Here is a 27,133-nt window from a genome sequence, read left to right as displayed (position 1 = left end):
TGATGAGCTGTGTTGCTTTTACGCCAAACATAACATTTTGCATTGTTGCCAAAAAGTTCAATTTTGGTTTCATCTGACCAGAGCACCTTCTTCCACATGTTTGGTGTGTCTCCCAGGTGGCTTGTGGCAAACTTTAAACAACACTTTTTATGGATATCTTTAAGAAATGGCTTTCTTCTTGCCACTCTTCCATAAAGGCCAGATTTGTGCAATATACGACTGATTGTTGTCCTATGGACAGAGTCTCCCACCTCAGCTGTAGATCTCTGCAGTTCATCCAGAGTGATCATGGGCCTCTTGGCTGCATCTCTGATCAGTCTTCTCCTTGTATGAGCTGAAAGTTTAGAGGGACGGCCAGGTCTTGGTAGATTTGCAGTGGTCTGATACTCCTTCCATTTCAATATTATCGCTTGCACAGTGCTCCTTGGGATGTTTTTAAAGATTGGGAAATCTTTTTGTATCCAATTCCGGCTTTAAACTTCTTCACAACAGTATCTCGGACCTGCCTGGTGTGTTCCTTGTTCTTCATGATGCTCTCTGCGCTTTTAACGGACCTCTGAGACTATCACAGTGCAGGTGCATTTATACGGAGACTTGATTACACACAGGTGGATTGTATTTATCATCATTAGTCATTTAGGTCAACATTGGATCATTCAGAGATCCTCACTGAACTTCTGGAGAGAGTTTGCTGCACTGAAAGTAAAGGGGCTGAATAATTTTGCACGCCCAATTTTTCAGTTTTTGATTTGTTAAAAAAGTTTGAAATATCCAATAAATGTCGTTCCACTTCATGATTGTGTCCCACTTGTTGTTGATTCTTCACAAGAATACAGTTAAAAATACAGTTTTATATCTTTATGTTTGAAGCCTGAAATGTGGCAAAAGGTCGCAAAGTTCAAGGGGGCCGAATACTTTCGCAAGGCACTGTAAGTGAGGCAACCCAATTCTGTTCTTTTCCCTAATCTATCCATTCATCCATCTATCTCTCTCTCTCTCTCTCTCTAGGTCTGTTCTGGCTGATCTGAAGAAGGCCCATGCTGCCCTAGAGGAGGACTTGGAGTCACAGTTCACTTCCCAGGACCAGGGGATGCAGAACGGGGATGCTGTTTCCAACACCGACGGCCATGATTGCCACGATCAGATTGACATGGTTGAGGATGGACAGGAGGCAGAAGAGGATAAAAAGGTCGACACTGAGGATGGGGAGGAGCTAGAGGAGGATGGCGGCTTGTCAGAGGACGCAGAGATGGAGGGGAGCCCCGCCCCCGCGCCTCAGGACCACTCAGACACAGAGACAGACAGCCAGGCCAAAGACCAGACAGCAGTGAAAGTGGAGGGGGAGGAGGAAGAAGAAGAAGAAGAGGAGGAGGATGGAGAGGAGGAGGAGGGTGACCGGGATAAAGACATTGTGTCCGTCGGGCCGGCCGTCCCTGACGAGCTCTTCCAAATGGTAGAGAGTCTGGCGGACTCCACAGGGTTAACGCCCGGCAACGACGCCATGGAAACCACCGCTGCTAGCCAATCCGAGAGCCCCGCCGCCGGCTCAAACAGGAAGTCACTTGAAACCTATAAGGGGAAGGCCATGCCCAAGGTGAAGAACCTGATCGTGAAGCTGACGCCTGTTCCAGTGGTTACCACACGCACCTCCAGGTCTAAGAGTAAGGATGGAGGGAAGGAGAGGAGTAAGGAGAAGGAGAGGAGTAATGAGAAGGAGAGGAGTAAGGATGGAGGGAAGGAGAGGAGTAAGGATGGAGGGAAGGAGAGGAGTAAGGATGGAGGGAAGGAGAGGAGTAAGGATGGAGGGAAGCAGAGGCGTAAGGATGGAGGGAGGGAGAAGAGTAAGGAGGAGGTGGAGGAAGGTGGGGGCTCTGAGGAGGACAGCCGCCGCTCCAGCCGCACAAAGACCACACCCCTCAGGAAGTCACCGGACGGGAAGAACAAGCTGGCCGAATCCTCTCCGGAGAACAGCGACTCAGAGGGCAAGAGTCCCAGCAGGCTGAAGAATAGAACCAAAGGCAGCTCGGAGAAGGAATGTGAGAAGGAGGAGGAGGAGCAGCAGAGAAATGCCTCCTCCAAGGTGACCGCTGACCCTTCTAAACAAGAAGTGGACTCTGACGAGGTTCTGGACATCCTGCTCCAGACTGCAGCGGCGGAACACAGCTCGGACGAGGATGCGCATCAGGACGCCGATGGTAACCAGGGCAACAGGAGCTTCAAAAGGTGCCTGTTCAAACTCAGCAAGAAAGATGGAGAGGAGGAGGAGAATGACAAGGTGAAGACTGACAAGAAGCTGGCGGCCAAACGCAAACTGAAAGCTGACGATTCAGACAACTCAGAGTCCGACTCAGACGAAGACGCGAAGAAGAAGAAGAAGTCCTCCACAGCTTCTGCCAAAAAGACATCCAAGAAGAAGGGCTCGGGCGGCTCCTCTAACTCCGACTCGGACCTGGAGAAGGAGATGAATGGACTCAGCAAACTGGCGACGGGGAAACGGAGGAGCAGCCGTGTGAAGAAAGAAAGAGAGGAGAAGGAGAACAAGGGCGGAGATCGGAGGCGGTCGTACGAACTCAAACGCAAAGCCAGAAGTAGAGGAGCCAAGCAGCAAGATTCATCGTCTGATGACGAGGAGGAGGGAGGAGGGTCTGGAGAGGAGAGTGGAGACCAGCAGAAGATTAAACCCATCGTGGAGGAGACGTTGGTAGCAGGGAGGGGAACCTTCCACCAGTCCTCAGGTGAGTAGAGCTGTTGTTTCTGAAAGCGGTATATTGAGCGCTCTGTTTCTACAAGGCAGACGGTACACTGTGTTGTCAATACAACTCGACCTAAACTCCACTGATTTAACACCTGGCCTCTGCAGTGTTTTCCACAAGTACATAGAGTAGCCAGCCAGGCACCCCCGGGCTGTGAGGCTTGACCCCTGGGGTGTGAGGCTTGACCCCTGGGGTGTGAGGCTTGACCTCCAGGATTTGACATTTTTTGGCCAAAGAGTTTATTTCTGAAGATTCCATCCGAAATAGACAGTGAAATTATTTGATACCTTATCGAGTTTACCTCCCAGATTGGAAACATTAGTTGTGGTTTTGTGTAGAACAGGGCTCTCCAACCTTTATTCCACGAGAGATACCCTCCTGTAGGTTGTAACTCGAACCTCAGTTGTAACCTAACAGGATTCAGTTTATCAACCAGTTCATTATTAGTCAGTTGCGCTAGATTAGGGTTTGAGTGTGAACCTACAGGCCTGTAGCTCTCCAGGAACAGAGATAGAGAGCTCTGGTAATGAAAGACTACAATTTAAATGAATTGTATGAATTCAGCTTATTGTTAGTTGTTTTGAATATGATCTGGGCCTATATGATCAGGATTATTTTCTAAATGCGACTCAATTAAACCTGTCTTCTCTTGAGTTTAAGTGTCTTTAAAGTGTTACTACAAGATATTAATTAGCCCAATAATGTTTGTTCTTTAAACTATGTATTAAATTAGAAATTAAGTAGCCCACATCATAAAAAAAAATAAAAATGTCCACAACAATGAACCTAATCAGGAGACCGCTTTGATATCTGGGAAAAACCGGATCCATTAAAATGTTTGGGTGTTGACCTCAAATTCAATGGCGCGCCTAGCAAGAGGCTCTTTATTGTGAATCTGGCAAGAGGCTGTTTATGGTGAATCTGGCAAGAGGCTGTTTAGCGGCGAGCCTAGCGAGAGGCTGTTTAGCGGCGAGCCTAGCGAGAGGCTGTTTAGCGGCGAGCCTGGCGGGGGGCTGTTTAGCGGCGAGCCTGGCGAGGGGCTGTTTAGCGGCGAGCCCGGCGGGGGGCGGTTTAGCGGCGAGCCTAGCGAGAGGCTGTTTAGCGGCGAGCCTGGCGAGGGGCTGTTTAGCGGCGAGCCTGGCGGGGGGCTGTTTAGCGGCGAGCCTGGCGGGGGGCTGTTTAGCGGCGAGCCTGGCGGGGGGCTGTTTAGCGGCGAGCCTGGCGGGGGGCTGTTTAGCGGCGAGCCTGGCGGGGGGCTGTTTAGCGGCGAGCCTAGCGAGGGGCTGTTTAGCGGCGAGCCTGGCGAGAGGCTGTTTAGCGGCGAGCCTGGCGGGGGGCTGTTTAGCGGCGAGCCTGGCGGGGGGCTGTTTAGCGGCGAGCCTGGCGGGGGGCTGTTTAGCGGCGAGCCTGGCGGGGGGCTGTTTAGCGGCGAGCCTGGCGAGGGGCTGTTTAGCGGCGAGCCTGGCGAGGGGCTGTTTAGCGGCGAGCCTGGCGAGGGGCTGTTTAGCGGCGAGCCTGGCGGGGGGCTGTTTAGCGGCGAGCCTGGCGGGGGGCTGTTTAGCGGCGAGCCTGGCGGGGGGCTGTTTAGCGGCGAGCCTGGCGGGGGGCTGTTTAGCGGCGAGCCTGGCGGGGGGCTGTTTAGCGGCGAGCCTGGCGGGGGGCTGTTTAGCGGCGAGGCTGTTTAGCGGCGAGCCTGTTTAGCGGCGAGCCTAGCGAGAGGCTGTTTAGCGGCGAGCCTGTTTAGCGGCGAGCCTAGCAATACCATGGACATATAACCACGTTGCATGATTTATAAACGGCAAAGGCGTATAGGAGATCAACTTTATTCAGTTCTACACCTTTTACCTTTGATAATAGTCAACACTTGCTGGTCAGTTGTCAAAGCACAGTAAACAGACTACCGTAACGCCGTGACTCCGCGTGGCTTGCTATGTGAAACAGGACAAAGAAAATAAATGTGCCAGAAAACAATTAGGCCAAGTGGATTTTCACTTGTCATGACCATTTACGTTACATTCTAATTCACCAGCTCTGTAAGGAAATTAAACTGCAACCACAGTGTGCAGAAATTGTACCTGGGGGCGGGACGTGTTACCTGGGGGCGGGACATGTTACCTGGGGGCGGGACGTGTTACCTGGGGGCGGGACGTGTCATCTCTCGCTTTGTGACGGACAGGACTATCCTATCAATAGATGGCTAGCAGATGCATATTATTCTATATAGCTGGAGACGGTCTGACAGACTGGCAAACTAAGACTTTTAAATGAAAAGTATCCTAGTTTATCTGAAGTGGAAAATGTAGCTGATTAACTGACGTCCGTCTCTTATGGGAAAACACGGTCTCTAACCCCTGACCCTTCTCTGTGTGTCTGAAGGAGATGAAGGTAACCATGACGCTTCCCAGATGGCTGATGAGGAGGACGATGATGATCCAGAGAACAGGTATTTAAAAGTATTTTAATTCAAGACAAACCAAATATGTCCTGAACTGCATGCTTCTCAACCAGCTGACGAACATCCTTCAATCCTTTTTCTTATTTCCTTTACTTTCTTACGGGATGGCTGCTGTTTTACGGGCTCCTAACCAGTTGTTTTATTTTGTGTTTTTTCACATTGTAACTTATTTTGTACATAATGTTGCTGCTACTTTCTCTTATGATCGAAATGAGCTTCTGGATATCAGAACAGCGATCACATTCCTCGACTGGACAAAGACTTTTTAATGAGTCCGACGTAAAGGATGTACTGCTTTTCTGAGAACGGCCCAAATCCTCGTAACTCGTGTTAAGAAAAGATGTAGGTACAGGGGGTGGAGATCTGGGTGCCTTGTGAGAATTTGTCTGCGAGTGGTTAACCTCCTCCTCTACCATCCTTCCTATTGGCCAACGTGTAATCACTGGAGAATAAACTGGATGAGCTCCGTTCAAGACTAGCCTACCAACGGGACATTCAAAACTGTAATATCTTATGTTTCACAGAGTCGTGGCTCAACGACGAGCTGGATAATATACAGTTGGCTGAGTTTTCCGTGCATCGGCAGGACAGAATAACTAAGCCCGGCAAGACGAGGGTGGTGTGTATTTGTCAACAGCTGGTGCAAGATGTCTAATATTAATGAAGTCTCAAAGTATTGCTCGCCTGAGGTAGAGTACCTCATGATAAGCTGTAGACCACACTATCTACCAGAAGTTTTAATCTATATTTTTCGTAGCCGTCTATTTACCACCACAAACCACTGCTGGCACTAAGACCTCACTCAACGAGTTGATTAAGCAAACAAGAATATGCTGCACTCCTGCTGGCTGGGTACTTTAAACTCTTGACCACCTTTACTCCACATACAAAGCTCTCCCCCGCCCTCCATTTGGCAAATATGACCACAATTTTATCCTTCTGATTCCTGCTTACAAGCAAAAACTAAAGCAGGGAGTACCAGTGACTCGCTCAATACGGAAGTGGTCAGATGACGCGAATGCTACGCTACAGGACTGTTTTCCAGGATTCATCCAATGGGGATTGAGGAGTATACCACCTCAGTCATCGACTTCATCAATAAGTGCATCGACGACGTTGTCCCCACAGTGACCGTATCCCAACCAGAAGCCATGGATTAACTTCTTACGTGCAGGTGGGACGGTAGCGTCCCACATGGCCAACATCCGGTGAAATTGCAGAGCGCGAAATTTAAATTACAGAAATTGTTAACATTCATGAAAATGTAACTTCTTTTTAATCCAGCCACTGTGTCAGATTTCAAAAAGGCTTTACGGCGATAGCACACCATGTGATTATCTGAGGACAGCGCCCCGCACACAAAGCATTTAAAAACATTTTTCAACCAGGCAGGTGCGCCTCGAAAGTCAGAAATAGCGATAAAATAAATGCCTTACCTTTGAAGATATTCTTCTGTTGGCACTCCAAAAGGTCCCAGCTACATTGCAAATTGTGCTTTTGTTCGATATCCTGTCGTGGAAATTTCCTCTATTTACCAAATCATGGGAGCAAACCACACACACAAGTCAGAGTTAGTTATCAAAGTCCATCTTTAATTATATGAGCTCTATCACAACCCTGTGACTCTCAGATAAATTCAGTGTCTCTCAGTGAATTCTCTGAGAGCCCCTTCCACATTGTAAATGAGGTCCTTTATAGTAAAGACACACACACAGGATAAGACAGCATAGACATAATTCATCGTTCAGCTTTGTCTCCTTTCCCAAACCCCAGAACCATAAACCAATCCTCCAAATCAACAGGCATATATCAAATTGTCATTTAGATACAACCCACTCTAAATACAAACTCCTGGACAAACTCACGGAGAGGAGGGTGAGGCTATAGGTTAAGATATAAACAACATAAGAGGGAGCATAGAATGATTCCAGACACTGCAACCTTCCTTTCCCCACTATGGGAAAGGTAGAGAGTGAAAGATATGTTTACACATGATGACACTTTGACCTCTCCCCTCTCAGCGGCCCAGGCAACTTAGTTTTGACATAGAACAGATAACTGCAACCTCACCACAGAATTACACAAAAATACCATTCTGATGAGAATTAACTTACACATATTTGATGAATATAAAACATCTTACATATGTTACCAACAAATTCTGAATCTTCCCTAACAATCCCCAAAAACTCAGTTTAGCTGGCGCGCTTCATTGAATAATCCACCGGTTTCCCTCCTTCAAAATGCATACAAAATGAATCCCAAACGTTACCAACGTTTATAATCAAACCTCAGGTACCCTAATACATAACTAAACGATACAATTTAAGACAGAGAATCGTTATTGTCTTTCCCGGAGATAAACAACAAAGCATGCACTCTTATCCACGCGCATGAAAACACTACAGCCAAAATGGGAGCCACTTAGAAAAACTACAAATTTGAACTCATTTTTCCAAGCAAGCCTGAAACTCTTTCTAAAGACTGTTGACATCTAGTGGAAGCCTTAGGGACTGCAATCTGGGAGGTTTTTGCCTCCCACAAAACATAGAAATTTTGTTTTCATTGGAAACAGTGGTGGCTGAAGATTTTTTGGGGGGATGGTTTGTCCTCGGGGTTTCACCTGCCATATCAGTTCTGTTATACTCACAGACTTTATTTTTACAGTTTTCGAAACTTCAGTGTTTTCTATCCAAATCGACTAATTATATGCATATCCTAGCTTCTGGGCCTGAGTAACAGGCAGTTTACTTTGGGCACGCTTTTCATCCAGACATCAAAATACTGCCCCATATCCCAAAGAGGTTAAAGGCTAGAGCTGCCGCTTTCAAGGAGCAGGACACTAATCCGGAAGCATTTCACTACACCTGTTTTATTCGGAGCATGTGACAAATAACATTGATTTAAATTTCTTCCTCAATAGAATTGCCAAGAAGATGCTGCTGGCCCAGATCAAGGCTAACTACTCTTCAGGAGCAGAGGAGAGCTCTGACGAGGACGGAGAAGAGAAGGAACAGAAGAAGGGGAAGGGAGGAGAGGAGCAGGAGGAGGGTGAGCTACATTCACTTTTTCATTTCTTACTCGTTGATACAGTGATTCTGCAGTGCCTCTTTCCACCACTAATGGTTTATGTCAGTAGACTAGATGTAGAAATAACTGCTTGTTCCCCTCAACAGACGACGACGATGATGATGAAGATGATGAAGGGGGATCTGGCTCTGATGTGGACGTGAAGACGAGTGTGGGGCGTCGCCACCGGCTGCTCCGCCACAAACTGACGCTGTACAAAGTGGAGTCGGGAGAGGAGAAGGAGAAACCAGCTAGCAAGGGGAAGAAGAAGGAGACCAAGAGGACCAGACGGAAAGGTACGAGGGCTGTCTGGCTGGCTGGCCTGGTCTCTAGCTGGCCTGGTCTCTAGCTGGCCTGGTCTGTCTAGGCCTGTGTATTAACACCTATGGAACAGAACGAAAGTCCTACTCTGCAAACTGATGACTGTTTTCAATCAACTCTACCTCCCGCCTTTCTCTCTATCCTCCTCATTCTCCCTCTCTTCTCTTTCTTTCTCCTTCTCCCCTCTCCCTGTCTTTTCTTCTCCTCCCCTCTTCCTCCCTCCACCTCTCCAGTGGGTAGTGATGACTCAGCAGACTCAGACTTTAAGGAATCAGCTAGCAGCAGTGAGTCAGGAGTTAGTGAGGAGATCAGTGAGAAGGAATCGTCGTCAGAGGAGGAGTCGGAGTCTGAGAAGGAAGGCAGTAGACACAGGAGGACCACGCGCTCCTCCAAGAAGAAGAAGAAGAAGAAGAAGGAGGAGAGGAGCTACGCCCAGAAGAAGAAACGGCGCCGCATCAAGGCCCAGGATTCTTCATCTGACGACAAGGTATAGGGAGGCAGGGTAGCCTAGTGGTTAGAGTGGAGGGGCGGCAGGGTAGCCTAGTGGTTAGAGTGGAGGGGCGGCAGGGTAGCCTAGTGGTTAGAGTGGAGGGGCGGCAGGGTAGCCTAGTGGTTAGAGTGGAGGGGCGGCAGGGTAGCCTAGTGGTTAGAGTGGAGGGGAGGCAGGGTAGCCTAGTGGTTAGAGTGGAGGGGAGGCAGGGTGGCCTAGTGGTTAGAGTGGAGGGGCGGCAGGGTAGCCTAGTGGTTAGAGTGGAGGGGCGGCAGGGTAGGCTAGTGGTTAGAGTGGAGGGGCAGCAGGGTAGCCTAGTGGTTAGAGTGGAGGGGAGGCAGGGTAGCCTAGTGGTTAGAGTGGAGGGGAGGCAGGGTAGCCTAGTGGTTAGAGTGGAGGGGCGGCATGGTAGCCTAGTGGTTAGAGTGGAGGGGAGGCAGGGTAGCCTAGTGGTTAGAGTGGAGGGGCGGCAGGGTAGCCTAGTGGTTAGAGTGGAGGGGCGGCAGGGTAGCCTAGTGGTTAGAGTGGAGGGGCGGCAGGGTAGCCTAGTGGTTAGAGTGGAGGGGCGGCAGGGTAGCCTAGTGGTTAGAGTGGTGGGGCGGCAGGGTAGCCTAGTGGTTAGAGTGGAGGGGCGGCAGGGTAGCCTAGTGGTTAGAGTGGAGGGGCGGCAGGGTAGCCTAGTGGTTAGAGTGGAGGGGCGGCAGGGTAGCCTAGTGGTTAGAGTGGAGGGGCGGCAGGGTAGCCTAGTGGTTAGAGTGGAGGGGTGGCAGGGTAGCCTAGTGGTTAGAGTGGAGGGGTGGCAGGGTAGCCTAGTGGTTAGAGTGGAGGGGAGGCAGGATAGCCTAGTGGTTAGAGTGGAGGCCCAGGATTCTTCATCTGACGACAAGGTATAGGGAAGGAGAGGATTTTCAATTCTATATTTGTGAATTTGGTCTGGAATTCATTTATTTGTCGATGTTTGATTGTTACCACATCATTGGCCACAATGTGTGATTGGATTGGTCAGTTGACCCCTGGAGGTTGAAGTTGAGAGGTTAACCCTCATTCTCTCCTCCAGAGTGGGTCAGGAGAGGACGGCTCGGGGAAGGAGGATGGAGACACTCCTAAAGGACAGAGGAAGAAGATCAGAAAAATCCTCAAGGACGACAAGCTGAGGACGGAAACGAGGGATGCCCTGAAGGAGGAGGAGGAGAGGAGGAGACGCATCGCTGAGAGGGAGCAGCTCAGGGAGAAACTCAGAGAGGTAAAAGTCAACTGTCTGTGCGCTGTTGTCATGGCATCTGCTAATGGGATGGAAATGAAGTTAGACTCAGTCTATCAATAAGTCAACTACTCCTTCTGCCCGATGGTTCGCTAAGGAGCCAGATGGATGTGTGGTTCAGATAAGAGCATGGTACCAGCTATGCCATGTTTCCACGGTGATCACATCAATGTACTGAATGGGCTCTTTGAATAGAGTGGAAGTTGCTTAGCATTTCCTTAGTATTAAGGTTTGAATGCTTGTGGACTAGAAGATGCCCTATACTCCTAGGAACATAACCTGTCCCAACCAGCTGCCCTATACTGCTAGGAACATAACCTGTCCCAACCAGCTGCCCTATACTCCTAGGAACATAACCTGTCCCAACCAGCTGCCCTATACTCCTAGGAACTAAACCTGTCCCAACCAGCAGAACAGTCTCCCAGCTGCCCTATACTCCTAGGAACATAACCTGTCCCAACCAGCTGCCCTATACTCCTAGGAACTAAACCTGTCCCAACCAGCAGAACAGTCTCCCAGCTGCCCTATACTCCTAGGAACATAACCTGTCCCAACCAGCTGCCCTATACTCCTAGGAACATAACCTGTCTCAACCTGTCCCAACCAGTAGAACAGTCTCCCAGCTGCCCTATACTCCTAGGAACATAACCTGTCCCAACCAGCAGAACAGTCTCTCAGCTGCCCTATACTCCTAGGAATATAACCTGTCCCAACCAGCAGCACAGTCTCTCAGCTGCCCTATACTCCTAGGAACATAACCTGTCCCAACCAGCTGCCCTATACTGCTAGGAACTAAACCTGTCCCAACCAGCAGAACAGTCTCTCAGCTGCCCTATACTCCTAGGAATATAACCTGTCCCAACCAGCAGCACAGTCTCCCAGCTTCCCTATACTCCTTGGAACATAACCTGTCCCAACCAGCAGCACAGTCTCCCAGCTGCCCTAAACTCCTAGGAATATAACCTGTCCCAACCAGCAGCACAGTCTCCCAGCTGCCCTATACTCCTAGGAATATAACCTGTCCCAACCAGCAGCACAGTCTCCCAGCTTCCCTATACTCCTAGGAACATAACCTGTCCCAACCAGCAGCACAGTCTCTCAGCTGCCCTATACTTCTAGGAACTAAACCTGTCTCAACCTGTCCCAACCAGCAGAACAGTCTCTCAGCTGCCCTATACTCCTTGGTACATAACCTGTCCCAACCAGCAGAACAGTCTCTCAGCTGCCCTAAACTCCTAGGAACATAACCTGTCCCAACCAGCAGAACAGTCTCTCAGCTGCCCTATACTCCTAGGAACATAACCTGTCCCAACCAGCAGCACAGTCTCCCAGCTTCCCTATACTCCTTGGAACATAACCTGTCCCAACCAGCAGAACAGTCTCTCTGCTGCCCTATACTCCTAGGAACATAACCTGTCTCAACCTGTCCCAACCAGCAGAACAGTCTCTCAGCTGCCCTATACTTCTAGGAACATAACCTGTCTCAAACTGTCCCAACCAGCAGAACAGTCTCTCAGCTGCCCTATACTCCTAGGAACATAACCTGTCCCAACCAGCTGCCCTATACTCCTAGGAACTAAACCTGTCCCAACCAGCAGAACAGTCTCCCAGCTGCCCTATACTCCTAGGAACATAACCTGTCCCAACCAGCAGAACAGTCTCTCAGCTGCCCTATACTCCTAGGAACATAACCTGTCCCAACCAGCTGCCCTATACTCCTAGGAACACAACCTGTCCCAACCAGCAGAATAAATGTATGTATTTGTATGTGCAGACTGTAATGCTTTTAGACTAGACTCTATATGTCCCTCCCGACCAGGTACTCGTGGTGGAGGAGGCGTCCGCCGTGGCTTGTCCAATAACAACCAAGCTGGTGCTGGATGTAGACGAGGAGACCAAGGAGCCCATGGTGCAGGTTCACCGCAATCTGGTCACTAAGCTCAAACCACACCAGGTCGACGGTGAGAGACATGTTGTTGTAGTAGTGGAGCCCATGGTGAAGGTGGAATAGTAGGAGTAGTAGTAGTAGCAGTAGAGTCTGTGGTCTCTACTACTCAGTAGTAGTAGTAGTAACAGTAACAGTAGTAGTAACAGTAGTAGTAGTAGTAGTAGTAGTAGTAACAGTAGTAGTAGTAACAGTAGTAGTAGTAACGGTAATAGTAACGGTAGTGGTAACAGTAGTAGTAGTAGTAGTAGTAGTAGTAGTAACAGTAGTAGTAGTAGCAGTAGTAGTAGTAGTAGTAGTAACAGTAGTAGTAGTAGTAGTAGTTACAGTAGTAGTAGTAGTAGTAGTAGTAACAGTAGTAGTAGTAGTAACATCAGTAGTAGTAGTAGTAACAGTAGTAGTAGTAGTAGTAGTAGTAGTAGTAGTAACAATAGTAGTAGTAGTAGTAGTAGTAGTAGTAGTAGTAACATCAGTAGTAGTAGTAGTAACAGTAGTAGTAGTAGTAACAGCAGTAGTAGTAACAGCAGTAGTAGTAGCAGCAGCAGTAGTAGTAACTGTAGTAGTAACTGTAGTAGTAGTAGTAGTAGTAGCAGCAGCAGTTGTGGTAGCAGCAGTAGCAACAATAGTTGTAGTAGTAGCAGTAGTAACAATAGTAAGTAGCAGTAGTAGTAACATTAGTAGCAGTAGTAATAGTAGTAGTAGCAGTAGTAACAATAGTAAGTAGCAGTAGTAGTAACATTAGTAGCAGTAGTAATAGTAGTAGTAGCAGTAGTAACAATAGTAAGTAGCAGTAGTAGTAACATTAGTAGCAGTAATAATAGTAGTAGTAGCAGTAGTAACAATAGTAAGTAGCAGTAGTAGTAACATTAGTAACAGTAGTAATAGTAGTAGTAGCAGTAGTAACAATAGTAAATAGCAGTAGTAGTAACATTAGTAGCAGTAGTAACAATAGTAAATAGCAATAGCAGCACCAGTTGCAGCAGTTGTAGCAGTAGTAACAGTAGTAGTAGCAGTAGTAGATCCAGCAGCAGTGGTAGTAGCAGCGGTAACAGTAGTAGTAGAAACAGTGTAAGTATCAGTAGTAGTAGCAGTAGTAGTTGTAGTAGTAGTAACAGCAGTGGTAGTATCAGTAGTAACAGTCGCAGTAGTAGTAACAGTATTAGTATTAACAGTAGTAGTAACAGTAGTATTAGTAGTAGTAACAGTATTAGTATTAACAGTAGTAGTAACAGTAGTAGTAGTTGTTGTAGTAGTAGCAGCAGCAGTGGTAGTATCAGTAGTAACAGTCGCAGTAGTAGTAGTTGTTGTAGTAGTAGTAGAAACAGTAGTAGTAGTAGTATCAGTAGTAACAGTCGTAGTAGCAGAAGTAGTAACAGTAGTAGTAGTAATAGTTGTTCTAGTAGTAGTATCAATGTTTGTCTTTAATCATGTTCATTTTTTATGGTGAAAACAAGGGTGTTCGTATTTTACTCACTTACCAAGTCAATGCCATGCTTCATGGGTTCAGTGCTGCCAACAATGGAAGGATTTCTGTAGTCTGAGCTTTCTGTCTCTCTAGGGGTCCAGTTCATGTGGGACTGCTGTTGTGAGTCGGTGAAGAAAACCAACAAGAACTCTGGTTCTGGATGTATCCTGGCTCACTGTATGGGCCTGGGAAAAACACTGCAGGTCTGTACCACTCATCCCTTTACCTGTGTCGTGGTCATTTCCTGTATTACTAAACATTGAGAGAGCAAAGCACACACAAGTCAGAGTTATATCATAAAGTCCATCTTTAATTATATATGAGCTTCACCATAGCCCTGTTTGACTCTCAGATCAATTCAGTGTCTATAAATGAATTCTCTGAGAGTGCTTACAAAACAGTTCTTAGTATCATTTATAGCCAAGACACACCCATCTCAACTCACATGACGAATAACAGATCTTAGAAACATTACAAAGGAAGACTTTACTTGAGAGAGGAGTATCCCATAGCCAGACAGAATTAGCTATAAATTATCATTCAGTTTGCTCTCTTTGACAAGGTTCTAATCTCGTTCTTGGTACCACTTAGGACCAAAACATTACCTCATCCAATGGCATATATCAATTGTCAATTCTTGATACTCCCATCTCAAATACACTCCCTCCTGGACAAGCTCACTGAGACAGTGAGCCTCTTAGGTCATTTACTAGATCAAGATAAGGCCAACCTCAGAGGGGACATACAATAGTTACAGACACATTCCCATAAGAAGAGGAGCCTCCATTCTGTCCTCCTCTTCTGATATTCTTCATAGCATCACATGGTTTAACAGATACATTGACATATGAAGACAAGCCTGACCTCTCCACTCTCTGGGCCCCTAGTGACTAAGCCCTAGCAGAGAAGAAGGGATAACTACAAACTTACAACATTATTATCCAAAAGAAGACATCCGAATGACAAATCTCACATAAGCATTATTATGTAAATAAAACATCTTATTTATCAATGTTACCCAACTATTTCTGATTCTGACGCAACACCTGTTTCTCTGGCCGGTGGACTGTGGTCTCTGGCCGGTGGACTGTGGTAGACTGGGGTCTCTGGCCGGTGGACTGTGGTAGACTGGGGTCTCTGGCCGGTGGACTGTGGTAGACTGGGGTCCCTAGCCGGTAGACTGTGGTAGACTGGGGTCTCTGGCCGGTGGACTGTGGTAGACTGGGGTCTCTGGCCGGTGGACTGTGGTAGACTGGGGTCTCTGGCCGGTGGACTGTGGTAGACTGGGGTCTCTGGCCGGTGGACTGTGGTAGACTGGGGTCTCTGGCCGGTGGACTGTGGTCTCTGGCCGGTGGACTGTGGTAGACTGTGGTCTCTGGCCGGTGGACTGTGGTCTCTGGCCGGTGGACTGGGGTCTCTGGCCGGTGGACTGTGGTCTCTGGCCGGTGGACTGTGGTAGACTGGGGTCTCTGGCCGGTGGACTGTGGTAGACTGGGGTCTCTGGCCGGTGGACTGTGGTAGACTGGGGTCTCTGGCCGGTGGACTGTGGTAGACTGGGGTCTCTGGCCGGTGGACTGTGGTAGACTGGGGTCTCTGGCCGGTGGACTGTGGTAGACTGGGGTTTCTGGCCGGTAGACTGCTGGGGTCCCTGGCCGGTGGACTGGGGTCTCCGGCCGGTAGACTGCTGGGGTCCCTGGCCGGTGGACTGGGGTCCCTGGCCGGTGGACTGGGGTCCCTGGCCGGTGGACTGGGGTCCCTGGCCGGTGGACTGTGGTCTCTGGCCGGTGGACTGCTGGGGTCCCTGGCCGGTGGACTGTGGTCTCTGGCCGGTAGACTGCTGGGGTCTCTGGCCGGTAGACTGCTGGGGTCTCTGGCCGGTAGACTGCTGGGGTCTCTGGCCGGTGGACTGGGGTCTCTGGCCGGTGGACTGTGGTAGACTGGGGTCTCTGGCCGGTGGACTGGGGTCTCTGGCCGGATGTCTTCCTATAGAACGGGATGTTTCTGGGTTGTGGGAGGAGCATAATGTTTCCCTCCAATCCCAACCATTTATCTCATCTGACCCTCATTACGTACTTTGACCACTAGGTGGTAACCCTACTCCACACTACTGCTGTGTGACAAGTTAGACTTCTCTCTCTATGTGTATATATCTATACTGTATCTAACCCTGTTTATATCACTAGGTGGTAACCCTACTCCGCACACTACTGCTGTGTGACAAGTTAGACTTCTCTCTCTATGTGTATATATCTATACTGTATCTAACCCTGTTTATATCACTAGGTGGTAACCCTACTCCACACTACTGCTGTGTGACAAGTTAGACTTCTCTCTCTGTGTATATACAGTAGGGCAAAAAAGTATTTAGTCAGCCACCAATTGTGCAAGTTCTCCCACTTAGAAAGATGAGAGAGCCCTGTAATTTTCATCATAGGTACACTTCAACTATTACAGACGAAATGAGAAAAAAAATCCAGAAAATCTAAATTGTATGATTTTTAATGAATTTATTTGCTTATTATGGTGGAAAATAAGTATTTGGTCAATAACAAAAGTTTATCTCAACACTTGTTATATACCCTTTGTTGGCAATGACAGAGGTCAAACATTTTCTGTAAGTCTTCACAAGGTTTTCACACACTGTTGCTGGTATTTTGGCCTGTTCCTCCATGCAGATCTCCTTTAGAGCAGTGATGTTTTGGGGCTGTTACTGGGCAACACGGACTTTCAACTCCCTCCAAAGATTTTCTATGGAGTTGAGATCTGGAGACTGGCTAGGCCACTCCAGGACCTTGAAATGCTTCTTACGAAGCCACTCCTTCGTTGCCCGGGCGGTGTGTTTGGGATCATTGTCATGCTGAAAGACCCAGCCACGTTTCATCTTCAATGCCCTTGCTGATGGAAGGAGGTTTTCACTCAAAATCTCACGATACATGGCCCCATTCATTCTTTCCTTTACACGGATCAGTCGTCCTGGTCCCTTTGCAGAAAAACAGCCCCAAAGCATGATGTTTCCACCCCCATGCTTCACAGTAGGTATGGTGTTCTTTGGATGCAACTCAGCATTCTTTGTCCTCCAAACACGACGAGTTGAGTTTTTACCAAAAAGTTATATTTTGGTTTCAACTGACCATATGACATTCTCCCAATCTTCTTCTGGATCATCCTAATGCTCTCTAGCAAACTTCAGACGGGCCTGGACATGTACTGGCTTAAGCAGGGGACACGTCTGGCACTGCAGGATTTGAGTCCCTGGCGGCGTAGTGTGTTACTGATGGTAGGCTTTGTTACTTTGGTCCCAGCTCTCTGCAGGTCATTCACTAGGTCTCCCTGTGTGGTTCTGGGATTTTTGCTCACCGTTCTTGTGATCATTTTGACCCCACGGGGTGAGATCTTGTGTGGAGCCCCAGATCGAGGGAGATTATCAGTGGTCTTGTATGTCTTCCATTTCCTAATAATTGCTCCCACAGTTGATTTCTTCAAACCAAGCTGCTTACCTATTGCAGATTCAGTCTTCCCAGTCTGGTGCAGGTATACAATTTTGTTTCTGGTGTCCTTTGACAGCTCTTTGGTCTTGGCCATAGTGGAGTTTGGAGTGTGACTGTTTGAGGTTGTGGACAGGTGTCTTTTATACTGATAACAAGTTCAAACAGGTGCCATTAATACAGGTAACGAGTGGAGGACAGAGGAGCCTCTTCAAGAAGAAGTTACAGGTCTGTGAGAGCCAGAAATCTTGCTTGTTTGTAGGTGACCAAATACTTATTCTCCACCATAATTTGCAAATAAATTCATTAGAAATCCTACAATGTGATTTTTTGGATTTTTTTTCCCTCATTTTGTCTGTCATAGTTGAAGTGTACCTATGATGAAAATTACAGGCCTCTCTCATCTTTTTAAGTGGGAGAACTTGCACAATTGGTGGCTGACTAAATACTTTTTTGCCCCACTGTATCTATACTGTATCTTACCCTGTTTATATCACTAGGTGGTAACCCTACTCCACACTACTGCTGTGTGACAAGTTAGACTTCTCTCTCTGTGTATATATCTATACTGTATCTAACCCTGTTTATATCACTAGATGGTAACCCTACTCCACACACTACTGCTGTGTGACAAGTTAGACTTCTCTCTCTATGTGTATATATCTATACTGTATCTAACCCTGTCTATATCACTAGATGGTAACCCTACTCCACACACTACTGCTGTGTGACAAGTTAGACTTCTCTCTCTATGTGTATATATCTATACTGTATCTAACCCTGTCTATATCACTAGGTGGTAACCCTACTCCACACACTACTGCTGTGTGACAAGTTAGACTTCTCTCTCTATGTGTATATATCTATACTGTATCTAACCCTGTTTATATCACTAGGTGGTAACCCTACTCCGCACACTACTGCTGTGTGACAAGTTAGACTTCTCTCTCTATGTGTATATATCTATACTGTATCTAACCCTGTTTATATCACTAGGTGGTAACCTTACTCCACACACTACTGCTGTGTGAAAAGTTAGACTTCTCCACGGCTCTGATCGTCTGTCCTCTCAACACCGTTCTCAACTGGCTCAATGAGTTTGAGAAGTGGCAGTACGGCTTCAAGGACGAGGAGAGTTTAGAGGTACACACTTACTCTGATATACCTGTGTGTGTCTTTACGCTGTCTGTGTGTCTTTACGCTGTCTGTGTGTCTTTACGCTGTCTGTGTGTCTTTACGCTGTCTGTGTGTCTTTACGCTGTCTGTGTGTCTTTACGCTCTCTGTGTGTCTTTACGCTCTCTGTGTGTCTTTACGCTGTCTGTGTGTCTTTACACTGTCTGTGTGTCTTTACGCTGTCTGTGTGTCTTTACGCTGTCTGTGTGTCTTTACGCTCTCTGTGTGTCTTTACGCTGTCTGTGTGTCTTTACGCTGTCTGTGTGTCTTTACGCTGTCTGTGTGTCTTTACGCTGTCTGTGTGTCTTTACGCTGTCTGTGTGTCTTTACGCTGTCTGTGTGTCTTTACGCTGTCTGTGTGTCTTTACGCTGTCTGTGTGTCTTTACGCTGTCTGTCACTAGGTGACGGAGCTGGCCACGGTGAAGCGTCCTCAGGAGAGAGCGTCTGCTCTGCAGCAGTGGCAGGAGGATGGAGGAATCATGATCATTGGCTATGAGATGTACCGTAACCTCACACAGGGTAGAAACATCAAGAGCAAGAAACTCAAAGAGACCTTCCAGAAGACCCTGGTTGACCCAGGTAGGTAGAGGACACACACATGGTTATTTCTTGTATCCAGTTTCTTCTCAACTCTCTCTGCTCTGTGTTGTCTCCCTCCCCAGGCCCAGACTTTGTGATCTGTGATGAGGGCCACATCTTGAAGAACGAGGCGTCGGCCATCTCTAAAGCCATGAACTCCATCAAGACCCGACGGCGAGTGGTGCTCACCGGCACACCGCTGCAGAACAACCTCATAGAGTGTATGTCCGTTACTTCCTGTTATATCCAGACCGCTGGCCTACAGGGCATTCGGAAATAATTCAGACCCCTGGACTTTTAACACATTACAGCCTTTCTCTAAAATGGATTTTAAAAAAGTCCCCCCCCCCCCCCCCATCAATCTACACATAATGACTAAGCAAAAACAGGTTTAGACATTTTTGCTAATTCATGAAAAAATACAAAACTGAAAAATACAAGTACATTTAGTGTTCAGACCCTTTACTCAGTACTTTGTTGAAGCATCGTTGGCAGCGATTACAGCCTCAAGTATTCTTGGGTATGACGCTACAAGCTTGGCACACCTGTATTTGGGGAGTTTCTCCCATTCTTCTCTGCAGATCCTCTTTGGTTGGTGGAGGGCCTAAGCCCTCCCAGGTCCACCCATGACTGTGCCCGTGCCCAGTCAAGTGTTGTCCTTAAGCCATTTTGCCACAACTTTGGAAGTATGCTTGGGTTCATTGTCCATTTGGAAGACCAATTTGCGACCAAGCTTGAACTTCCTGACTGATGTCTTATGAGGTTGCTTCAATATATCCACATAATTTTCCATCCTCATTCTGCCATCTATTTTGTGAAGTGCACCAGTCCCTCCTGCAGTAAAGCACCCCCACAACATGATACTGCCACCCCCGTGCTTCATGGTTGGGATGGTGTTCTTCGGCTTGCAAGCCTCCCCCTTTTTCCTCCAAATATAACGATGGTCATTATGACCAAACAGTTCTATTTATGTTTTATCAGACCAGAGGACATTTCTCCAAAAAGTATGATCTTTGTCCCCATGTGCAGTTGCAAACCGTAGTCTGGCTTTTTTTATGGCGGTTTAGGAGCAGTGGCTTCTTCCTTGCTGAGCGGCCTTTCAGGTTTGTCGATATAGGACTCGTTTTACTGTGGATATAGATACTTTTGTACCTGTTTCCTCCAGCATCTTCACAAGGTCCTTTGCGGTTGATCTGGGATTGATTTGCACCTTTCGCACCAACGTACATTCATCTCTAGGAGAGAGAACGTGTCTCCTTCCTGAGCAGTATGACGGCTGCGTGGTCCCATGGTGTTTATACTTGCGTACTATTGTTTGTACAGATGATCGTGGTATCTTCAGGCGTTTGGAAATTGCTCCCAGACTTGTGGACGTCTACAATGTTTTTTTCTGAGGTCTTGGCTGATTTCTTTGAATTTTCCCATGATGTCAAGCAAAGAGGCACTGAGTTTGAAGGTAGGCCTTAAAATACATCCACAGGTACACCTCCAATTGACACAAATGATGTCAATTTGCCTATCAGAAGCTTCTAAAGCCATGACATTTTCTGGAATTTTCCAAGCTGTTGAAAGGAACAGTCAACTTAGTGTATGTAAACTTCTGACCCACTGGAATTGTGATAAAGTGAATTAATTATAAGTTAAATAATCTGTCTGTAAACAATTGTTGGAAAAAATGACTTGTGTCATGCAGAAAGTAGATGTCCTTACCGACTTGCCAAAACTATAGTTTGTTATCAAGAAATTTGTGGAGTGGTTGAGAAATGAGTTTTAATGACTCCAACCTAAGTGTATGTAAACTTCCGACTTCAACTTTATCTCTATAAGGTCCTTCAGTGAATTATAGAATTCTAAATTCACATAGAGTTGTGAGTTCTGGATATGTCACTGAAAGCAAGTCTGAGCAGATCTGTTCTATGTGAGATAATTCTACGCCTTCGCTAGATTTTTTTTCCACCTTTTTACTTGAGTTTTTTTTTATACAACAGCTGAATAATACAATATTTTTTGGGGTTATGGTTATATTTGGTTATATTTGGTGATATTTGGTTATATTTGGTGATATTTGGTTATATTTGGTTATATTTGGTGATATTTGGTTATATTTGGTTATATTTGGTTATATTTGGTGATATTTGGTGATATTTGGTTATATTTGGTGATATTTGGTGATATTTGGTTATATTTGGTTATATTTGGTTATATTTGGTTATATAGTTATATATGGTTATATTTGGTGATATTTGGTTATATTTTACAGCAGTTTTAGATGGTACAGTGATTTTCTGCGCAATGACGTTTTGTGCAGAGAATTTTGGAAAGATGAAATGGGAAAATACAGTGTTGTACAATAGGAGACTCCCAGCTGTAGTCGCTGCAATCCAGGAGAGGAGACTCCCAGCTGTAGTCGCTGCAATCCAGGTGAGGAGACTCCCAGCTGTAGTCGCTGCAATCCAGGTGAGGAGACTCCCAGCTGTAGTCGCTGCAATCCAGGAGAGGAGACTCCCAGCTGTAGTCGCTGACAAAGATGATTCCAATCCAGGTGTGAAATCTCTTATGAGAGGAGACTCCCAGCTGTAGTCGCTGCAATCCAGGTGTGAAATCTCTTAGGAGAGGAGACTCCCAGCTGTAGTCGCTGACAAAGATGATTCCAATCCAGGTGTGAAATCTCTTAGGAGAGGAGACTCCCAGCTGTAGTCGCTGACAAAGATGATTCCAATCCAGGTGTGAAATCTCTTATGAGAGGAGACTCCCAGCTGTAGTCGCTGCAATCCAGGTGTGAAATCTCTTAGGAGAGGAGACTCCCAGCTGTAGTCGCTGCAATCCAGGTGTGAAATCTCTTAGGAGAGGAGACTCCCAGCTGTAGTCGCTGCAATCCAGGTGTGAAATCTCTTAGGAGAGGAGACTCCCAGCTGTAGTCGCTGCAATCCAGGTGTGAAATCTCTTAGGAGAGGAGACTCCCAGCTGTAGTCGCTGCAATCCAGGTGTGAAATCTCTTAGGAGAGGAGACTCCCAGCTGTAGTCGCTGCAATCCAGGTGTGAAATCTCTTAGGAGAGGAGACTCCCAGCTGTAGTCGCTGCAATCCAGGTGTGAAATCTCTTAGGAGAGGAGACTCCCAGCTGTAGTCGCTGCCAAAGATGATTCCAATCCAGGTGTGAAATCTCTTAGGAGAGGAGACTCCCAGCTGTAGTCGCTGCAATCCAGGTGTGAAATCTCTTAGGAGAGGAGACTCCCAGCTGTAGTCGCTGCAATCCAGGTGTGAAATCTCTTAGGAGAGGAGACTCCCAGCTGTAGTCGCTCCAATCCAGGTGTGAAATCTCTTAGGAGAGGAGACTCCCAGCTGTAGTCGCTGCAATCCAGGTGTGAAATCTCTTAGGAGAGGAGACTCCCAGCTGTAGTCGCTGCAATCCAGGTGTGAAATCTCTTAGGAGAGGAGACTCCCAGCTGTAGTCGCTCCAATACAGGTGTGAAATCTCTTAGGAGAGGAGACTCCCAGCTGTAGTCGCTGCAATCCAGGTGTGAAATCTCTTAGGAGAGGAGACTCCCAGCTGTAGTCGCTGCAATCCAGGTGTGAAATCTCTTAGGAGAGGAGACTCCCAGCTGTAGTCGCTGCAATCCAGGTGTGAAATCTCTTAGGAGAGGAGACTCCCAGCTGTAGTCGCTGCAATCCAGGTGTGAAATCTCTTAGGAGAGGAGACTCCCAGCTGTAGTCGCTGCCAAAGATGATTCCAATCCAGGTGTGAAATCTCTTAGGAGAGGAGACTCCCAGCTGTAGTCGCTGCAATCCAGGTGTGAAATCTCTTAGGAGAGGAGACTCCCAGCTGTAGTCGCTGCAATCCAGGTGTGAAATCTCTTAGGAGAGGAGACTCCCAGCTGTAGTCGCTGCCAAAGATGATTCCAATCCAGGTGTGAAATCTCTTAGGAGAGGAGACTCCCAGCTGTAGTCGCTGCAATCCAGGTGTGAAATCTCTTAGGAGAGGAGACTCCCAGCTGTAGTCGCTGCAATCCAGGTGTGAAATCTCTTAGGAGAGGAGACTCCCAGCTGTAGTCGCTGCCAAAGATGATTCCAATCCAGGTGTGAAATCTCTTAGGAGAGGAGACTCCCAGCTGTAGTCGCTGCAATCCAGGTGTGAAATCTCTTAGGAGAGGAGACTCCCAGCTGTAGTCGCTGCAATCCAGGTGTGAAATCTCTTAGGAGAGGAGACTCCCAGCTGTAGTCGCTGCAATCCAGGTGTGAAATCTCTTAGGAGAGGAGACTCCCAGCTGTAGTCGCTGCCAAAGATGATTCCAATCCAGGTGTGAAATCTCTTAGGAGAGGAGACTCCCAGCTGTTGTCGCTGCCAAAGATGATTCCAATCCAGGTGTGAAATCTCTTAGGAGAGGAGACTCCCAGCTGTAGTCGCTGCAATCCAGGTGTGAAATCTCTTAGGAGAGGAGACTCCCAGCTGTAGTCGCTGCAATCCAGGTGTGAAATCTCTTAGGAGAGGAGACTCCCAGCTGTAGTCGCTGCAATCCAGGTGTGAAATCTCTTAGGAGAGGAGACTCCCAGCTGTAGTCGCTGCAATCCAGGTGTGAAATCTCTTAGGAGAGGAGACTCCCAGCTGTAGTCGCTGCAATCCAGGTGTGAAATCTCTTAGGAGAGGAGACTCCCAGCTGTAGTCGCTGCAATCCAGGTGTGAAATCTCTTAGGAGAGGAGACTCCCAGCTGTAGTCGCTGCAATCCAGGTGTGAAATCTCTTAGGAGAGGAGACTCCCAGCTGTAGTCGCTGCAATCCAGGTGTGAAATCTCTTAGGAGAGGAGACTCCCAGCTGTAGTCGCTGCCAAAGATGATTCCAATCCAGGTGTGAAATCTCTTAGGAGAGGAGACTCCCAGCTGTAGTCGCTGCCAAAGATGATTCCAATCCAGGTGTGAAATCTCTTAGGAGAGGAGACTCCCAGCTGTAGTCGCTGCAATCCAGGTGTGAAATCTCTTAGGAGAGGAGACTCCCAGCTGTAGTCGCTGCAATCCAGGTGTGAAATCTCTTAGGAGAGGAGACTCCCAGCTGTAGTCGCTGCAATCCAGGTGTGAAATCTCTTAGGAGAGGAGACTCCCAGCTGTAGTCGCTGCAATCCAGGTGTGAAATCTCTTAGGAGAGGAGACTCCCAGCTGTAGTCGCTGCAATCCAGGTGTGAAATCTCTTAGGAGAGGAGACTCCCAGCTGTAGTCGCTGCAATCCAGGTGTGAAATCTCTTAGGAGAGGAGACTCCCAGCTGTAGTCGCTGCAATCCAGGTGTGAAATCTCTTAGGAGAGGAGACTCCCAGCTGTAGTCGCTGCAATCCAGGTGTGAAATCTCTTAGGAGAGGAGACTCCCAGCTGTAGTCGCTGCAATCCAGGTGTGAAATCTCTTAGGAGAGGAGACTCCCAGCTGTAGTCGCTGCAATCCAGGTGTGAAATCTCTTAGGAGAGGAGACTCCCAGCTGTAGTCGCTGCAATCCAGGTGTGAAATCTCTTAGGAGAGGAGACTCCCAGCTGTAGTCGCTGCAATCCAGGTGTGAAATCTCTTAGGAGAGGAGACTCCCAGCTGTAGTCGCTGCAATCCAGGTGTGAAATCTCTTAGGAGAGGAGACTCCCAGCTGTAGTCGCTGCAATCCAGGTGTGAAATCTCTTAGGAGAGGAGACTCCCAGCTGTAGTCGCTGCCAAAGATGATTCCAATCCAGGTGTGAAATCTCTTAGGAGAGGAGACTCCCAGCTGTTGTCGCTGCCAAAGATGATTCCAATCCAGGTGTGAAATCTCTTAGGAGAGGAGACTCCCAGCTGTAGTCGCTGCAATCCAGGTGTGAAATCTCTTAGGAGAGGAGACTCCCAGCTGTAGTCGCTGCAATTCAGGTGTGAAATCTCTTAGGAGAGGAGACTCCCAGCTGTAGTCGCTGCAATCCAGGTGTGAAATCTCTTAGGAGAGGAGACTCCCAGCTGTAGTCGCTGCAATCCAGGTGTGAAATCTCTTAGGAGAGGAGACTCCCAGCTGTAGTCGCTGCAATCCAGGTGTGAAATCTCTTAGGAGAGGAGACTCCCAGCTGTAGTCGCTGCAATCCAGGTGTGAAATCTCTTAGGAGAGGAGACTCCCAGCTGTAGTCGCTGCAATCCAGGTGTGAAATCTCTTAGGAGAGGAGACTCCCAGCTGTAGTCGCTGCAATCCAGGTGTGAAATCTCTTAGGAGAGGAGACTCCCAGCTGTAGTCGCTGCAATCCAGGTGTGAAATCTCTTAGGAGAGGAGACTCCCAGCTGTAGTCGCTGCAATCCAGGTGTGAAATCTCTTAGGAGAGGAGACTCCCAGCTGTAGTCGCTGCAATCCAGGTGTGAAATCTCTTAGGAGAGGAGACTCCCAGCTGTAGTCGCTGCAATCCAGGTGTGAAATCTCTTAGGAGAGGAGACTCCCAGCTGTAGTCGCTGCAATCCAGGTGTGAAATCTCTTAGGAGAGGAGACTCCCAGCTGTAGGCGCTGCAATCCAGGTGTGAAATCTCTTAGGAGAGGAGACTCCCAGCTGTAGTCGCTGCAATCCAGGTGTGAAATCTCTTAGGAGAGGAGACTCCCAGCTGTAGTCGCTGCCAAAGATGATTCCAATCCAGGTGTGAAATCTCTTAGGAGAGGAGACTCCCAGCTGTTGTCGCTGCCAAAGATGATTCCAATCCAGGTGTGAAATCTCTTAGGAGAGGAGACTCCCAGCTGTAGTCGCTGCAATCCAGGTGTGAAATCTCTTAGGAGAGGAGACTCCCAGCTGTAGTCGCTGCAATCCAGGTGTGAAATCTCTTAGGAGAGGAGACTCCCAGCTGTAGTCGCTGCAATCCAGGTGTGAAATCTCTTAGGAGAGGAGACTCCCAGCTGTAGTCGCTGCCAAAGATGATTCCAATCCAGGTGTGAAATCTCTTAGGAGAGGAGACTCCCAGCTGTAGTCGCTGCAATCCAGGTGTGAAATCTCTTAGGAGAGGAGACTCCCAGCTGTAGTCGCTGCCAAAGATGATACCAATCCAGGTGTGAAATCTCTTATGAGAGGAGACTCCCAGCTGTTGTCGCTGCCAAAGATGATACCAATCCAGGTGTGAAATCTCTTATGAGAGGAGACTCCCAGCTGTTGTCGCTGCCAAAGATGATTCCAATCCAGGTGTGAAATCTCTTAGGAGAGGAGACTCCCAGCTGTAGTCGCTGCAATCCAGGTGTGAAATCTCTTAGGAGAGGAGACTCCCAGCTGTAGTCGCTGCAATCCAGGTGTGAAATCTCTTAGGAGAGGAGACTCCCAGCTGTAGTCGCTGCCAAAGATGATTCCAATCCAGGTGTGAAATCTCTTAGGAGAGGAGACTCCCAGCTGTAGTCGCTGCAATCCAGGTGTGAAATCTCTTAGGAGAGGAGACTCCCAGCTGTAGTCGCTGCCAAAGATGATTCCAATCCAGGTGTGAAATCTCTTATGAGAGGAGACTCCCAGCTGTAGTCGCTGCAATCCAGGTGTGAAATCTCTTATGAGAGGAGACTCCCAGCTGTTGTCGCTGCCAAAGATGATACCAATCCAGGTGTGAAATCTCTTAGGAGAGGAGACTCCCAGCTGTAGTCGCTGCAATCCAGGTGTGAAATCTCTTAGGAGAGGAGACTCCCAGCTGTAGTCGCTGCAATTCAGGTGTGAAATCTCTTAGGAGAGGAGACTCCCAGCTGTAGTCGCTGCAATCCAGGTGTGAAATCTCTTATGAGAGGAGACTCCCAGCTGTAGTCGCTCCAATCCAGGTGTGAAATCTCTTATGAGAGGAGACTCCCAGCTGTTGTCGCTGCCAAAGATGATTCCAATCCAGGTGTGATATCTCTTATGAGAGGAGACTCCCAGCTGTTGTCGCTGCCAAAGATGATTCCAATCCAGGTGTGATATCTCTTATGAGAGGAGACTCCCAGCTGTTGTCGCTGCCAAAGATGATACCAATCCAGGTGTGAAATCTCTTAGGAGAGGAGACTCCCAGCTGTAGTCGCTCCAATCCAGGTGTGAAATCTCTTAGGAGAGGAGACTCCCAGCTGTAGTCGCTGCAATCCAGGTGTGAAATCTCTTAGGAGAGGAGACTCCCAGCTGTAGTCGCTGCAATCCAGGTGTGAAATCTCTTAGGAGAGGAGACTCC

At 47.8% G+C, this 27,133-nt stretch overlaps 1 protein-coding gene across 10 annotated transcripts in view; it reads left to right on the top strand.

Annotated features, from left to right (window-relative positions):
• LOC110516980 (chromatin remodeler ATRX) overlaps nucleotides 1–27,133 on the top strand; it is a 122,750-nt gene that overhangs the window by 23,555 nt on the left and 72,062 nt on the right. For 6 of the 10 annotated variants that reach the window (XM_090221168.1, XM_090221164.1, XM_090221166.1 and 3 more), the window contains 11 exons: nucleotides 1,009–2,735; nucleotides 5,130–5,196; nucleotides 8,132–8,259; nucleotides 8,385–8,573; nucleotides 8,832–9,085; nucleotides 10,146–10,331; nucleotides 12,145–12,310; nucleotides 13,853–13,962; nucleotides 18,241–18,387; nucleotides 18,821–18,998; nucleotides 19,082–19,219. In XM_090221168.1, coding sequence (XP_090077294.1) covers nucleotides 1,009–2,735; nucleotides 5,130–5,196; nucleotides 8,132–8,259; nucleotides 8,385–8,573; nucleotides 8,832–9,085; nucleotides 10,146–10,331; nucleotides 12,145–12,310; nucleotides 13,853–13,962; nucleotides 18,241–18,387; nucleotides 18,821–18,998; nucleotides 19,082–19,219 — 3,290 coding nt within the window. Of the gene's footprint in view, nucleotides 1–1,008; nucleotides 2,736–5,129; nucleotides 5,197–8,131; nucleotides 8,260–8,384; nucleotides 8,574–8,831; nucleotides 9,086–10,145; nucleotides 10,332–12,144; nucleotides 12,311–13,852; nucleotides 13,963–18,040; nucleotides 18,191–18,240; nucleotides 18,388–18,820; nucleotides 18,999–19,081; nucleotides 19,220–27,133 lie in introns of those variants that run through there. The other 4 variants (XM_090221165.1, XM_090221167.1, XM_090221171.1 and 1 more) reach the window with 2 other exon arrangements.

This window comes from Oncorhynchus mykiss, chromosome 25, assembly GCF_057628025.1.
Source record: "Oncorhynchus mykiss isolate SJ-2025 chromosome 25, ASM5762802v1, whole genome shotgun sequence".
Classification (NCBI taxonomy): Eukaryota; Metazoa; Chordata; class Actinopteri; order Salmoniformes; family Salmonidae; genus Oncorhynchus; species Oncorhynchus mykiss.
This window is presented reverse-complemented; position numbering and strand designations above follow the sequence as displayed.